The sequence below is a fragment of the Telmatherina bonti genome (assembly GCF_933228915.1).
Source record: "Telmatherina bonti genome assembly, chromosome: 7".
NCBI lineage: Eukaryota > Metazoa > Chordata > Actinopteri > Atheriniformes > Telmatherinidae > Telmatherina > Telmatherina bonti.
Window position 1 is genome coordinate 6806192 of NC_136625.1, and position 14030 is coordinate 6820221.

Here is a 14030-nt window from a genome sequence, read left to right on the forward strand (position 1 = left end):
GTGGATGATTGACATCGAGCGAACTCCTAGCTTTCTGTATCTAAGAAAGCTAACCGAGCTAACCTGGACATAACAGGAGCTAACCAGCTAATGTAAGTAAGTGGGCTAAAACTAAGTCACGTTGTTAACCAGCTAAAAACTGCGGTTGTTCTACGTTCTTACTTGAAGCGGGAGATCGGGGTACCTGTCAATCAAAAGGACATGTCCCTAAATTTGACGCATTTATAGATTAAATTACTTTTAAATGGGCGAGTTAGAAAAAAATTCACTCCCCCCTACAGTTGTCATGAAGGTAAACCTGACCTATTAAACCTGAAATGGATTTTTGTACCAGACTGTAAACATGTTTATTCCTGCTGTAAACATGTTTATTTCTGCTGTGAAGTTGGTCTTTTTAACATGGGAGTCTATGGGGATTTACTCTGTTTTGCAGCCCCTAGTGGATGAAGGGGGAACTGCAGTTTTATGCACTTCTGATAGGCTTCACTTTTAACCGCCGAAAGCTCCATCCATCTTCATATACGGTCTATGGTCTAAATAAAAGTATCAGCAGTGGGATCTCCATCCTGAAAAAGTATCCTGAAATCCTGTTGTCTGTCCGTCAGCATGTCAGATCAAACTATAGAAAGATCCAGTTTGAACTGGTTCTTTGCCAACTTGTCTTTACCATCACTCTGAGTTAAGAGCCTTTTTATGCTGGAATGATTCATAGTTCCGAGTTAAGTGGAATAAAAGCAGCAGCCGGGTTGCAGAACGGGACTGAAACGGAATAAAAAAATCATTTTTTTGAGAGCGAGCAACTTTCTGCAGATGTTTATGTCTGCAGGAGCGGAAGCTCATCTGTCAGTCTGACTTCCAGTTACTGCTGAACAGAAGCTCGTCGCTGAACAGTTCACTAACTAAAATGTTAAGGTTTTACAGGTTTGTATCAAAATGGAGACTGGAATCTGGTTGGATCAGAATGAAAGCACGCCACGCTGGACATGAACGTCCTCTGTGAAGGTTGAACTGCCGGCTGTCACAAGCACTCAACAGACCTGTAGATTGACACTCCCGAGACGTAAATGGAGCGTTTTCATCAGCGTTTTAGGGGCAGAATTATCGCTGACGTTTGTCATGTGAGCGAAACGGCGGTTTTATCTGAGCTGACGGCACGGACAAGGTTAACCGTGTGAACGCTGAGTTGGTCTGATGTTTCGGCTCCTCCTGAGCTCCTCGTTCAGCCTCAGCGCTGCCTGGGCTAACTGCAGCAGGAGTCGCTCCTCTTAGCGACCTTACGCCACTCTGATGGATGGAGTGATAACATGACCGGGCTGCCAATCAGTGTTTCTAAGGAACTGATCAACTGATCGATTGATCATTGTGGCCGAAGAGCTTTGCATCGCATCACTCTGTGGGGCTGAAGGGACTCGAATACAGGAGCATAAAGGACTTCAGGAACTTTGCAGGGCAGGTAAACACAAGGCAGCCGCCCTAGGGAGACGTATGTACGCTCAGCAGCTCCTCATCAACTCCACCTGTTCAAGTTCACATCAACACAATAAGCTAATCTGCCAATCACACGGCTGAAGGTCCAACTGAGCCGTGATGAGGAAGAAACGGGATTTAAAGAATGGGGTAGGTGGCGCCCTGTCTTGACTCCTCCCCTATTTGGCTCCTCCCCTTGCAGTGACCCCTCCCCCTATCTTGGCTCCTCCCCCTCTGGTTCTCCTCCTTGCCTGATCTAAGGCTTTTTTCTTACTTCCACCAAGGAGGTTATGTTTTTATCGGCGTTTATCTGTTTGTGTTCGAGATAACTCAAAAAATTATTGATGGATTTTTTTAAATCTTCCGGACTTGTTGGAAATGTAAAAAGGAAGAAGTGATTTAATTTTGGTGGTGATCCGGATCACCGTTGGATCCAGGAACTTTTTAAAGGCCGTGGCAGAGGTTTGCGCTCTGAGTGTTTTTCTAGTTCGCAGCTTTTTCACCAACAAAGAACAAAGAAGAGCTGAAGGTTTTATTAATTTTATATGACTAGTTTGTTTAGAGGGCAGAAAACTTCGACATATTTAGGGTTTTATTCCTGTTGAAGCTTTTTAAACGTCTTCTTTGTCAGCTTTGCTAGCAGGATGTGAAAGCTTACCAAATATAAGAAATGAACAACTCCATTTGGGTCGGAACGTTTGGATTGGTCAGAGTTTTTACAGATTTACAGTAAACTGAGGGGTCGAACTATATTTCTTATTGTTCATGATTACGGAATGTATAGACTACTATCAGGACGAGGAACCACTTCACCCAGAGGAACACGTCTCTGAGCAACGTTACCTACTGTAGCTTTAAGTGGCTTTGAACACAGCATGGTTGTTGGTGTGTTTACTGGTCTCCTTAGTACCAGTATGTGTTGCTGCTGACCACGTCCGTCCCTTTCTGAATACAGTGTAGCATCTTCTGATTGAAACTTCCAGCAGGACCATGTCCCAAAGCGCACACTATGTTGTGGTTATGTGAAAGAAGAAAACACTTCTGTGCATCACCAGTAATACGATGTTCACCAGCACATGGAACCAGAGCTTGATGGAAGGATATTCATCTGAAGGTTGCGTTCCTCTCTGACCAACTGGTTTTCAGTCTGTTGTAACTGGAGCGCCTCGCTGTTGTCACTTTTACTTCACTTTGAGTCATATATTCAGTCTACCTCTATAATTTGGCTGTCATGGAGCCAGGACTGGAACTGTGATTAAAGAGCGCACAAATAAAGTGGACATGATAGATCGACGGAGTGAACCCAGCAAGCTTCGCTCGCTGAGCCTTCAGGGTCGGTCCGGGTTCATCAGTCAGTGATTCCAGTCTCACCGTGTCGCTTCTCTCCGTAGACTCATCGCTATAAACTCTCCCTGGGAGTGAGATGAGTCGATGTTTGTCTCTGCAATGGACTGACAACCACAGGAAACAGACGATGCCAAGGAGGAAAGACATCAGCAATGATCTGAGAAAAACCGCTGTTGGTGCTCATCAAACCGGGAAGGTTATCGGGTTATTTCCAGACTATCTGGGGTCGATCGATCACAAAACATTAAGGACAGCTGATTTCCTACCAGTGGACGTCCCAGCCGGTTCAGTCCAACATCAGACCGTTTAACAGTCAGAAAAACTGCAAAAAGACCAAGATCTCCATCTGTTTCTGCAGGCTTTAACAGTCCAGGTGGAAAACAAGCAAAGCTGCACGGTTTGCAGGAGAAACTCTCTTCTCTGTAAAAACCAACATGGCAGCACGGCTCAGGTTGGTAACGCTGCATCTGAACAAACCACAAGACGTCTGGAGCAATGCTGGACAGACCAGACCAGAGTGTTGGCATGGTGGGAGAGGGATCATGATCCGGATAACAAACGTTCACTTGGAGCACTTTTAATCCGATCAAACGCCAGTCAGAATAAAAACGCATGTTGTAAACATGTCGGCTGATCGGATTGGCCTCGATTGGAAGGAATTTCTGATCCCATCCAGAGGGACCTGATTAACACTGGGATAAGCCGGTGTTTACTCGTACCCATCCCTCTGATCGTTCCTGTTGTCATTTCTGCGCTTGCTTGAATCCCGTTGGAATTAGTTTCTGGGAACTCTGAAAAAACAGCGACTTTAAGGAGGATACAAGGTTAGAAACTATAAAAGACTTGAGGATTGTTGAGCTTCTCGATGGTGGAAAGGTTCGCAATGACGAGTTGTTCATGAAGGCGGGTTAAAAACTTCCACTGATCTAAAGATTTCATGCTGCACTGCTGAAAGTCTGCAAAAGTAGTTATGACCAGAATCTTCAGCACTGTCCAACAGAGGTGGGAAAATCTAATGGAAAAATCGAATATCGGGATGTTTTGCTTCACAATTTTAAAATCGATTTTTTTTTTTTAAAACAAAAAAATCGATTTTTTTCAAATTAATAAAAATAATATAAATTTTTTGTTCATTTTTATTGTTTTTTTGTTTTTTTAAAAATCTTTTTATTTGTCTTCTTGGGCATTATAGCAGCAGAATGATGGTCTGGCTACTTTGTTGTTTTTTCGTAATTGAAATCAAGAAAAATGATGAGCAAAAAAAAAGTTTTACGCAATTTTTTTGTTTCTAGTCTACAAAAATTAGCAATATCAAGGAATTGTGAGAATCACAATTTAAATCGAATTGGTACCCAAAAAAATCGGAATCAAATCGAGACTAAAGCATATCGTCACAGCCCTACTGTGTAAACACGTCAGCTGGAACCTGATCAGATTCCTTTCAGTCAGATTGACGAAGTTTGTGTCCGTGTAAACCGGATCATCCCAAACAGCAGCAGAACGGATGGGTGGAAACGGCATAATCAATGCTGCCGCTCTCGGAGTGAAGTTAGGACTGGGTGATATGACCAAAACTTCCCATCCGGATATGTCTCATTTCATATCCCCATAACAATACTTAACCACACAAAACTGTGTAATGTTGTGTCAGTCATCAGTTGTGTATCAGATGTTGCTAGGCAACAGCAGCAGTGATCTCCTTCCATCTGGGGGAACTATGGCCGTATGACGTTCCACAGGTAAATACCTGCTGCAGCGTTTGGTGTTTATTCTGAGCTTTCGCCTCCACTTGACGCTGCTTTTGCTGCTTTTGCTGGTTGACTCTATTCTTTATTCTGTATTCTTTATTCTGATTCCTGCGCAGGTGATAAAATGAGATAGTTGTGTCAGAGTCCGTTGTTGGGACTGTGAGCTAGTCTTTTGTCGGTTCCACGTCGCTCTTTTCATATCCAAACCGCATCCAGACAGAAATTTCCCTCTTTCAGGAACATCACTTTGGATCTTCCTCCATGTTTATATATCGCAGCGTGCCGTAAAGCGCGTCTTGACATAAAATACTGCAGTAAAGCAGCTTATGGTGGTGTAAACAATGGAGCCTCATATGAAACGGTACATTTTCTATCATCCAGATGATGTATATTGTCATATCGCTCGGCTCTAGAGTGAAGCAACGGCGTTGAGCAAAGTTCCTCCAGACTAACGTCGTCCAGCAGGATCTTCCGGATGAGATGCAAACTGCATGTCGTCTTTGTTTTGGTCGTTAATGACTCTGTTCTACGATGCTGTTGAGCTGAGGTTGGATTTATGTTTTTCAGGGTAAATAAGACTTTTCCTTCTGACCATGACGGACAGTTTTGGTCACGGATCGGCGGTCGGTGCCATTTATCGACCGTTCACACACATCTGTGTCCGCCGTGTGACCGAGCGGTGCTCTTTGCTCGTTTTTCTGCCTCTTCAGTGTGTGTTCACCCTCTGCTCGGCCTGCTGACCCGAGACGCAGCACTGACTCACAGCGTTTAGTTTTCCTAACACCTCCAGCCTCAGGAACGCTGCGGATGATGAATACTGTGGAAGCGTCCTGCTGCGGCGGCGCTCTTGCCACTACTTTATCTCCTGCCCACAGGAAACGGCTTCCCCGGGCCTGGAGGTGTTTCAGCATCTGTCTTCTGGCTGTGCACATGTTGTTCCTGTCAGCCTGGTGGAATCAGACCTCCGTCTTCTGCAGCTGGACGTCTCCGTCGCTTCACTCCGAACAGACATTTCCTTCTGTTTACCTGGTAGAAAGGCATTAAAAGCCATTCTGCTGATAAGAAGCGTTGTGTTTACGGATTAGTGCTCTTTGAAGCTGCCTCCCTCAGATCAGACTCGTTCTGGGCCCGGATGCAGTAAAACCCGGCGATGGCGTACCGCAGAGCGAGCTGACGTGATGCACGCCGTCGTTCCTTCACCGGGCTGTCAGGGAAGATGAATTTCCTTCTCCTGAGGTGGAAATCAGCGATAAGGTCAGCCAAGCTGCTCTGTTCCTCTGGGAGGAAGCAGGCATCGGATGAAGATCCAGCTCCGTGGACCGGAACCTGGAGGTTCGGGATGGACGGACTGACAGGCTGATGAATGGATGTACTTAATTGAGGTGTGAGGATGAGATGGAGATCTGGATAAAGGATCTGCATAACGGCGAGCCGTCGGATGTTAAGAAATTAAATGAAAGATTAACTCAGAGTGTGAAATGAAGAGGTCGCTGGGGGCGTTGGGCGGGGGGGTTGTCCAGGTTGGCCTGGTCTACCTGGGCGTCGGGTCGAACCGCTGCTGCTGGGAGGCCGATTCCTGCAGGTTTATTCTCCAGTAGCTGCCGTTATGTTTCCATCAGGCTTTTCCCAGTTTGTCACAGACTCCTGCAACGGATCAACTGGTAATTAAATCACCTAGATTCAGTTTGAGGGGTACAGCTGTGGGTTGTGGGGGAGAATCTGATTTTTTATTTTATAGACATGACGAAGGCTTAGTTCTCATGCGGCAGGAATATTTCCAGACTTTGTGCTCATTGCGAGGATGGTTCTCACCGTCCTGACGTCCAGCTTAGCCAGAGAGCTGCTGAATCCCAGAACCGCTGCTGGTTCTGGGATTCAGGATCGGAGAACGCAGCTGGAACCAGGATGCCGTATGATGCCTGGTTTTTGCATCTTTATGCAGCATCACATGTAGAAAACCTCGCTGATGGCAAGACTTGCCTTCCTCCTCCCGGTTGCTCTGACTCCTGGCTTTCCCCCCGGATTTCCAGCATTACCTCGTGTTTCGTGGGATCTTTACCAGCTGGAATGGTTTGTCATCTTTCAGGTGCTCCTGATGATTGTCTGCCGTCTATTCCTGGAAGATGTTTTAACTTTATTTTACAGGTTTAGCAGCTGGTTGTCTTTCTTCTTTTAGACTTTTGTTTTATTTAAATTCTTTATTTCTAACGAGACAAAATGACAAATAAAAACATTGAATATGAGAAACACCATAATGTACAAATAAACCAAAACCAAAATGTGAAAACTTCACTTAATTCCTCAAAAAATAGAAAAACAAACAAAAGCTTTCGCGGTCCAACCTCTGGTTGTTCTGATTAATGGACATTAACATCTGGGGCTCTGCGATGGACTGGCCACCCATCCAGGCGTCCCCGCCTCTCTCCTGATGAATGCTGGGATTTACTGCCGCCTCCCTGTGACCCTGAAGTGGACCTAGCAACGTAGTAAATGGATGAACGCTTGGTTGTCCAGCTGCTTTGTTGTCTTGTTCTCTTCATTGTTTTTTTGTCTCCTCTCAGGACATTTCCTAACTTTTGCAGCATCAACACAAGTCAGTAAATCAGGAAGTTACGTAGCGCTGCTTCAGTACCCGTAGGAGAACGTAGACTGTTAGACGGAGGGGGTATGGACGGATGAGTCAGGAAGTATCAGGTGGTCCAGTTACAAACCAAAACGGAGAGCTTGTAGACATTTAAAATGAAATTATAGAGGTGTATTTAGATGGCGCGTGTGTGAGGTTTAGGGTTCTTTACTGGGTGCTGAAAGAGGTGCTGACTTGTCGGAGCGATGCACCACCGAGCCTGTGAGGTGAAGCTGCAGACGTCGCTGAGCTTCTGGCTCCTCTGCTCAGGATCTGGAGTCGTTTAAGTAAACCCAGAGAGGATTGAGTGTTCTCTGCAAGACGGAGCTGAACACGGCCGTGTCTGAACAGATCGACCTCAGCTCCAGACTCCAGTAAAACCAGCAGAGGAGCTGTCACCTCAGATGTCGCCATGACTCAGTGGTCTATTAGAGGCCCTGTCACAGAAGTTATAGAGCTGGATTTTACAGCTCGGGAAGCCTCGCTGCGACCTTGTCAAGGGAGGAACTGCTGTAGAAGAGGGGAGGTGGAGGTCAGGATGCTCATTTTGTTAGAGAGACCACATCAGAGAAGTGGCTGACGTGAGCGTGTCAGGGAGGCAATGCTCCTCTAACAGTGGCTTCAGACCTGGTTCCTTTAAATTCCACTGCAACTCCTCTCTGAGGTGTTTCATCTGGTTTATTTATTAATAATGAAACCTTTCAGTCCTTCAGTTTGTCATGAAGCATCATTTACTCAGCGTTTCCCATTAATCACTGCCTGCAGTTTCTACTCAGTTCATTCAGGTCCAGCAGTTAAAGCTACAGTAGGTAACATTTCTTAGAGACATGTTCCTCTGGGTGAAGTAGTTCCTCGTCCTGATAGTAGTCTATTCATTCTGTAATCATGAACAATAAGAAATATAGTTCGACCCCTCAGTTTACTGTAAATCTGTAAAAACTCTGACCAATCCAAACGTTCCGACCCAAATGGAGTTGTTCATTTCTTATATTTCGTAGCTTCTTCTCTTGGCTCCCCTCCTCCCCCTCCAGCAGCGCATACCTGATAGCCACACCCTGCATATAAACAGCGTGTTAGGATGAAAATACAAAGTAGTGAAGAAAAAACTCGGAAGGCAAACATGGCTGAGAAAATGCAGGAAGGATTTCCCGACCCGGCTCGGTTTATTTGCCTCCTCCTGCTAAACAGCCGAGAAAGAGAAAATCGTTGGTGGAAAAAACTGCGAATAAAAAAGCCTCGGATCACGCAAGGAGCAGAACCAGAAGGGGAGGAGCCAAGAAAGGGGAGGAGCCAATACGGGAGGAAGAGTCAGATAGGGGGAGGGGTCGTGATGGGAGGAGCCATGGCAGGGGGAGGGGCCACTTTCACATCTTGCTAGCTCCCAACATTCCCTACCCCAGAATTAACAGATTTCTTTTTACCATCATGACAAAGAAGACGTTTAAAAAAAAATTTCAACAGGAAAAAAATTCAGACTTAAACATGTCAGAGTTTTCTGCCCCCTAAACAAACAAGTCATATGAAATCAATGAAACCTTCAGCTCTTCTTGTAAATGACCAGACCAGGAAGTGTGGCGGAGCAGACTGTCGCACTCCTCATCCTCCTGACGTCTGGATGCCGAGGTTGTGATGGCCGACCCTCTGCTAACTGCTAAACACTCGCTTTCCTCTGCCGTCGTCAGACCAACTGAGCAGCTGATGACTAATGGATGGAGGGCTGTGACTGCATAACGGTCTGCCTCGTGCAGCTGGAGGTGGATATGCCTCCAGTTTAAACATATACATGCTGTAACGTCCACTGACAGTCTTCCTGACAGATTAGGATCGATGTCTTACAGGTGATCGAATCAACAACGGGTCCCGGATCGTCCCCGAATCGTCCCCCAATCCTTAAATGTTACGTCTGCCCTAAAAAAAAAGAAAAAAAAAATCGTAGTAGTGAAGAAGAAGCTTGAGGCTTCAGAGTTAATTTCTACAACTTCTACAAAGCACCGCTTCTCAGACTGGAGGGGTGGGACCCCCAACGGCGTTGCTGGAGACTTTCAGGAGGTCGAGGTCGACATGGCTCCAAAAGGATGACGACCATTACGTTAAAGAACTGTGACAACTTACAACGTAGTCTTTTAGGATTTCTTGTTCCTCTCTTGTGTAAAAATGATTAAAATCTCCAAACTTTTCCATCAGTCCTTCAGCCAGAGATCTGACTGTACTTTCATTATTATTCTAACTTCTACACGTTAAAGAGACGTTATACAACCTGCAGACGTGTAAACGACCCGTTTTAGACCTTTTGGTCCAGTGGGTCCCTAACCGTGTCAACTGGTTCTATCTGTCAAACTGGTTCTGATGTAGTGAGATCAGCTTCTTCGTCGTATTGCAGGCTTGGTTGTTTTTCATCCATAATGAGAATGTTGGTGAGATTATTTACTTTTTTCTGAGTTTCCTCTAAAACATTCCATTAGTTGGAGGTTGTTTCAGGTGTTTGACGTCCTCGTTGTTGGATGTGTTTTACAGACTCTAACACCTCCGTGTTGTTTGTTTTCCTCCCTGCAGGAAGGAAGAGAAGAAGCTGAAGCCACCCAGGAGGCTGATCACGGCTGATGGACAAGTATTGAATGTCAACGAGCCCAAGTACGAACCTCTAAAAGAGAAGATTTCAATGCAGTTTCTTTAAAAAGGATTTTCCTGCTTCGTTTTCTCCATTTCTAGTTGACGTGCGACATTTTTATGTTCAAACTAAGCTTGGCTTTAGTTTTTAGGAAGTTAGTTAGGTTTAGGATGGAGCTGGAACAGAAGCAATCTGCCACGCGGTCTCTCAACATTCCCTATTTATTTAACCAGAAATCATCTGAATAAATGGTGCATAAACCTAATGACCAACAGAGAAACAGGAGTCTCTTTAAGATGCAGCATGATGTCGGTCAAAGTCCAGCCTGAAGGAGCTGATGATGCTGCAGATGATTGACTTTATAACAGAGCCGTATTTAACATGTCGTTATGAAGTTGGCTTGAAAATACACACAGCTGAGGTTAGAACTGAACAAGTCCATCCATCCATCTGGTCATCCATCCATCCATCCATCAATCTGTCCATCCATCCATCCATCCATCCATCAGTTCATTCATCCATCCATCGTCTATCCATCTGTCCGTCCATCCATCATAAGTAACCTCCATCCATCTATTCATCCATCCATCACTTCATCCATCCATCATTCATCCATCCATCCATCTGTTCATCCATCCATCACCAGTAACCTCCATCCATCCATCTGTTCACCCATCCACCACCAGTAACCATCCATCCATCCATCCATCAGTTATTTCATCAGTCCATTCATCCATTCATCATCAATCCATCCAGGCATTTGTCTGTTAATCAGTTCATCCATCCATCCATGCATCCATCTGTTCATCCATCCATCACAAGTAACCTCCATCCATCACTTCATCCATCCATCTGGTCATCCATCATCAATCTATCATCCATCCATGCATCCATCTGTTCATCCATCCATCCATCCATCCATCACCAGTAACCTCCATCCATCCATCCATTCATCATCCATCTATCATACATCCATCCATCCATCAATTAGTACTCGCCATCAATGCATTCATCTGTTCATTCATTTATCATCCATCCATCCATTACCAGTAACCTCCATCCATCATCCATTCATCAATTAGTAACCACCATCCATCCATCCATCCATCTATCCATGCTTCCATCCATTCATCCATCCATCCATCCATCCATGTAGTTCCAGTTCATGTCCTCAGCTTCTGCTTGGTGTTTTCGGTCTTCCCCCTGATCTGGCTTCCTGATGGTACGCTCTGTATGATCTCCTTACCAAACCCATGACTTTTCCACCTTCTAGTAATAGGTAGCTGTGTAAACACAACCAGACGTTGACATAATGTTTCAGTATTATGTTACTGGGTGAAGTAAACTTCCAGCACCTCCAGTTAAAGGAATCATTTCTGTTTGATTTGTATGGAAATGCTGTAGTTCCCTCTTCCTGCCTGCAGGGGGAGCAGTTTTCTGGTGTCAGATCAGTAGAATTTGAATTTTTCTTTACATCTGTTATTGTTTCTGCGTGTCGTCAGGTTGGATTTCTGTCTAACTGAAGACGAGGAAAACAACACAGTTGAGTTGGACCTGGCAGTTTACAGGTACTGGTAGCTTCATTTATTAGACATATAGTCGTTATATAGCACGTTCTTCTTGTTTATTTGCTGCTTATCTGTTAGACAAGCAGTAGAATTGTTATGAGTAAGGTTTATGTTGCCGCCAAAGCAGAAATGTCTAATCTGACTGATGCAGTGCTAAAAAGAGCAAAGTGAGACTTTGAGTTGGAAACACTATCATGATTCAGCTCTTGTGAGATGAGATGGAAACTGACCCGGATCTCCGCTGCCTCCCATCAGACACATGGACACCTGCTTGATAGACGTAGACGTTCAGCCGACCTACGCCAGAGTCAGCGTGAAAGGAAAGGTACATCTCAGACTAGCTCTGCTTTACTTCATGACCTTTTCAGTGAATTAACACGTATTTTTGAGCTTGTCAGCACAGTTTTGGGCGCATTCATTTGGAATATTTAACGTCTTAAAGGGCAGCAACAACAACTCAGACTCAGTCTGTCGACATTTTAAGAGGTCAGTGTTGCTCTGCAGCTTTTCCATCTACAGTTACATTTTGCTGATTCACTACTGTGTTATACTTTTACTGCTTTTTTTCTTTTTTTTTTTTACAAATCCTCAAGCCTTTGTGGATTTTACAGATGTTCGTCTTTCATCCTGCAAGTTTCTGCAGTTTGAAGGAATTTTGAAATAAATGTTTGTTCTGCAAAGTTTTAAATTTTATCTGAAACCTCATAGAGACCCATCTATACTGTTTTTACACATGGAAATAGTCTGTATGTTTCAGAGGCTACCATCATACTTTCATGTGTCCCTTGTGGTGGCATACTGATGGATGGATGGTACTTACTGGTGATGGAATGTTACTGGTGATGGATGGATGGATGGTGGTTACTGGTGATGGATGGATGAATGGTGGTTACTGGTGATGGATGGATGAATGGTTACTGGTGATGGATGGATGGATGGTGGTTACTGGTGATGGATGGATGAATGGTTATTGGTGATGGATGGATGAATGGTGGTTACTGGTGATGGATGGATGGATGGATGGATGGTAGTTACTGGTGATGGATGGATACTGGTGATGGATGGTTACTGGTGATGGATGGATGGATGGTGGTTACTGGTGATGGATGGATGGATGGTGGTTACTGGTGATGGATGGATACTGGTGATGGATGGATGGATGGATGGTGGTTACTGGTGATGGATGGATGGATGGATGGATGGTAGTTACTGGTGATGGATGGATACTGGTGATGGATGGTTACTGGTGATGGATGGATGGATGGTGGTTACTGGTGATGGATGGATGGATGGTGGTTACTGGTGATGGATGGATGGTGGTTACTGGTGATGGATGGATACTGGTGATGGATGGTTACTGGTGATGGATGGATGGTGGTTACTGGTGATGGATGGATACTGGTGATGGATGGTTACTGGTGATGGATGGATGGATGGATGGTGGTTACTGGTGATGGATGGATACTGGTGATGGATGGATACTGGTGATGGATGGATGAATGGTGGTTACTGGTGATGGATGGTTACTGGTGATGGATGGATGAATGGTGGTTACTGGTGATGGATGGATGGATGAATGGTGGTTACTGGTGATGGATGGATGAATGGTTATTGGTGATGGATGGATGAATGGTGGTTACTGGTGATGGCTGGATGAATGGTGGTTACTGGTGATGGATGGATGGATGGTGGTTACTGGTGATGGATGGATGGATGGATGGTGGTTACTGGTGATGGATGGATGGATGGTAGTTATTGGTGATGGATGGATACTGGTGATGGATGGATGGATGGTGGTTACTGGTGATGGATGGATGGATGGTGGTTACTGGTGATGGATGGATACTGGTGATGGATGGTTACTGGTGATGGATGGATGAATGGTGGATACTGGTGATGGATGGTTACTGGTGATGGATGGATGGATGGTGGTTACTGGTGATGGATGGATGGATAGATACTGGTGATGGATGGATGGATGGTTACTGGTGATGGATGGATGGATGGTTACTGGTGATGGATGGTTACTGGTGATGGATGGATACTGGTGATGGATGGATACTGGTGATGGATGGATGGATGGTTACTGGTGATGGATGGATGGATGGTTACTGGTGATGGATGGTTACTGATGATGGATGGATGGATGGTTACTGGTGATGGATGGATACTGGTGATTGATGGTTACTGATGATGGATGGATGGATGGTTACTGGTGATGGATGGTTACTGGTGATGGATGGATACTGGTGATGGATGGTTACTGGTGATGGATGGATGGATGGATACTGGTGATGGATGGATACTGGTGATGGATGGATACTGGTGATGGATGGATGGATGGTTACTGGTGATGGATGGTTACTGGTGATGGATGGTTACTGGTGATGGATGGATACTGGTGATGGATGGTTACTGGTGATGGATGGATACTGGTGATGGATGGTTACTGATGATGGATGGATGGATGGTTACTGGTGATGGATGGATACTGGTGATGGATGGTTACTGGTGATGGATGGATGGATGGATACTGGTGATGGATGGATGGTTACTGGTGATGGATGGATGGATGGATACTGGTGATGGATGGATGTATACTGGTGGTGGATGGTTACTGGTGATGGATGGATGGATGGATACTGGTGATGGATGGATGGTTACTGGTG

At 45.0% G+C, this 14030-nt stretch overlaps 1 protein-coding gene across 1 annotated transcript in view; it reads left to right on the top strand.

Moving 5' to 3' along the window:
- The window catches only part of dnaaf11 (dynein axonemal assembly factor 11), a gene marked incomplete at both ends in the record, with an annotated part of 52336 nt that overhangs the window by 11223 nt on the left and 27083 nt on the right, over positions 1–14030 (top strand). The window contains 3 exons of the mRNA XM_079243320.1: positions 9739–9816; positions 11296–11361; positions 11617–11686. Coding sequence (XP_079099446.1) covers positions 9739–9816; positions 11296–11361; positions 11617–11686 — 214 coding nt within the window. The remainder of the gene's footprint in view (positions 1–9738; positions 9817–11295; positions 11362–11616; positions 11687–14030) is intronic.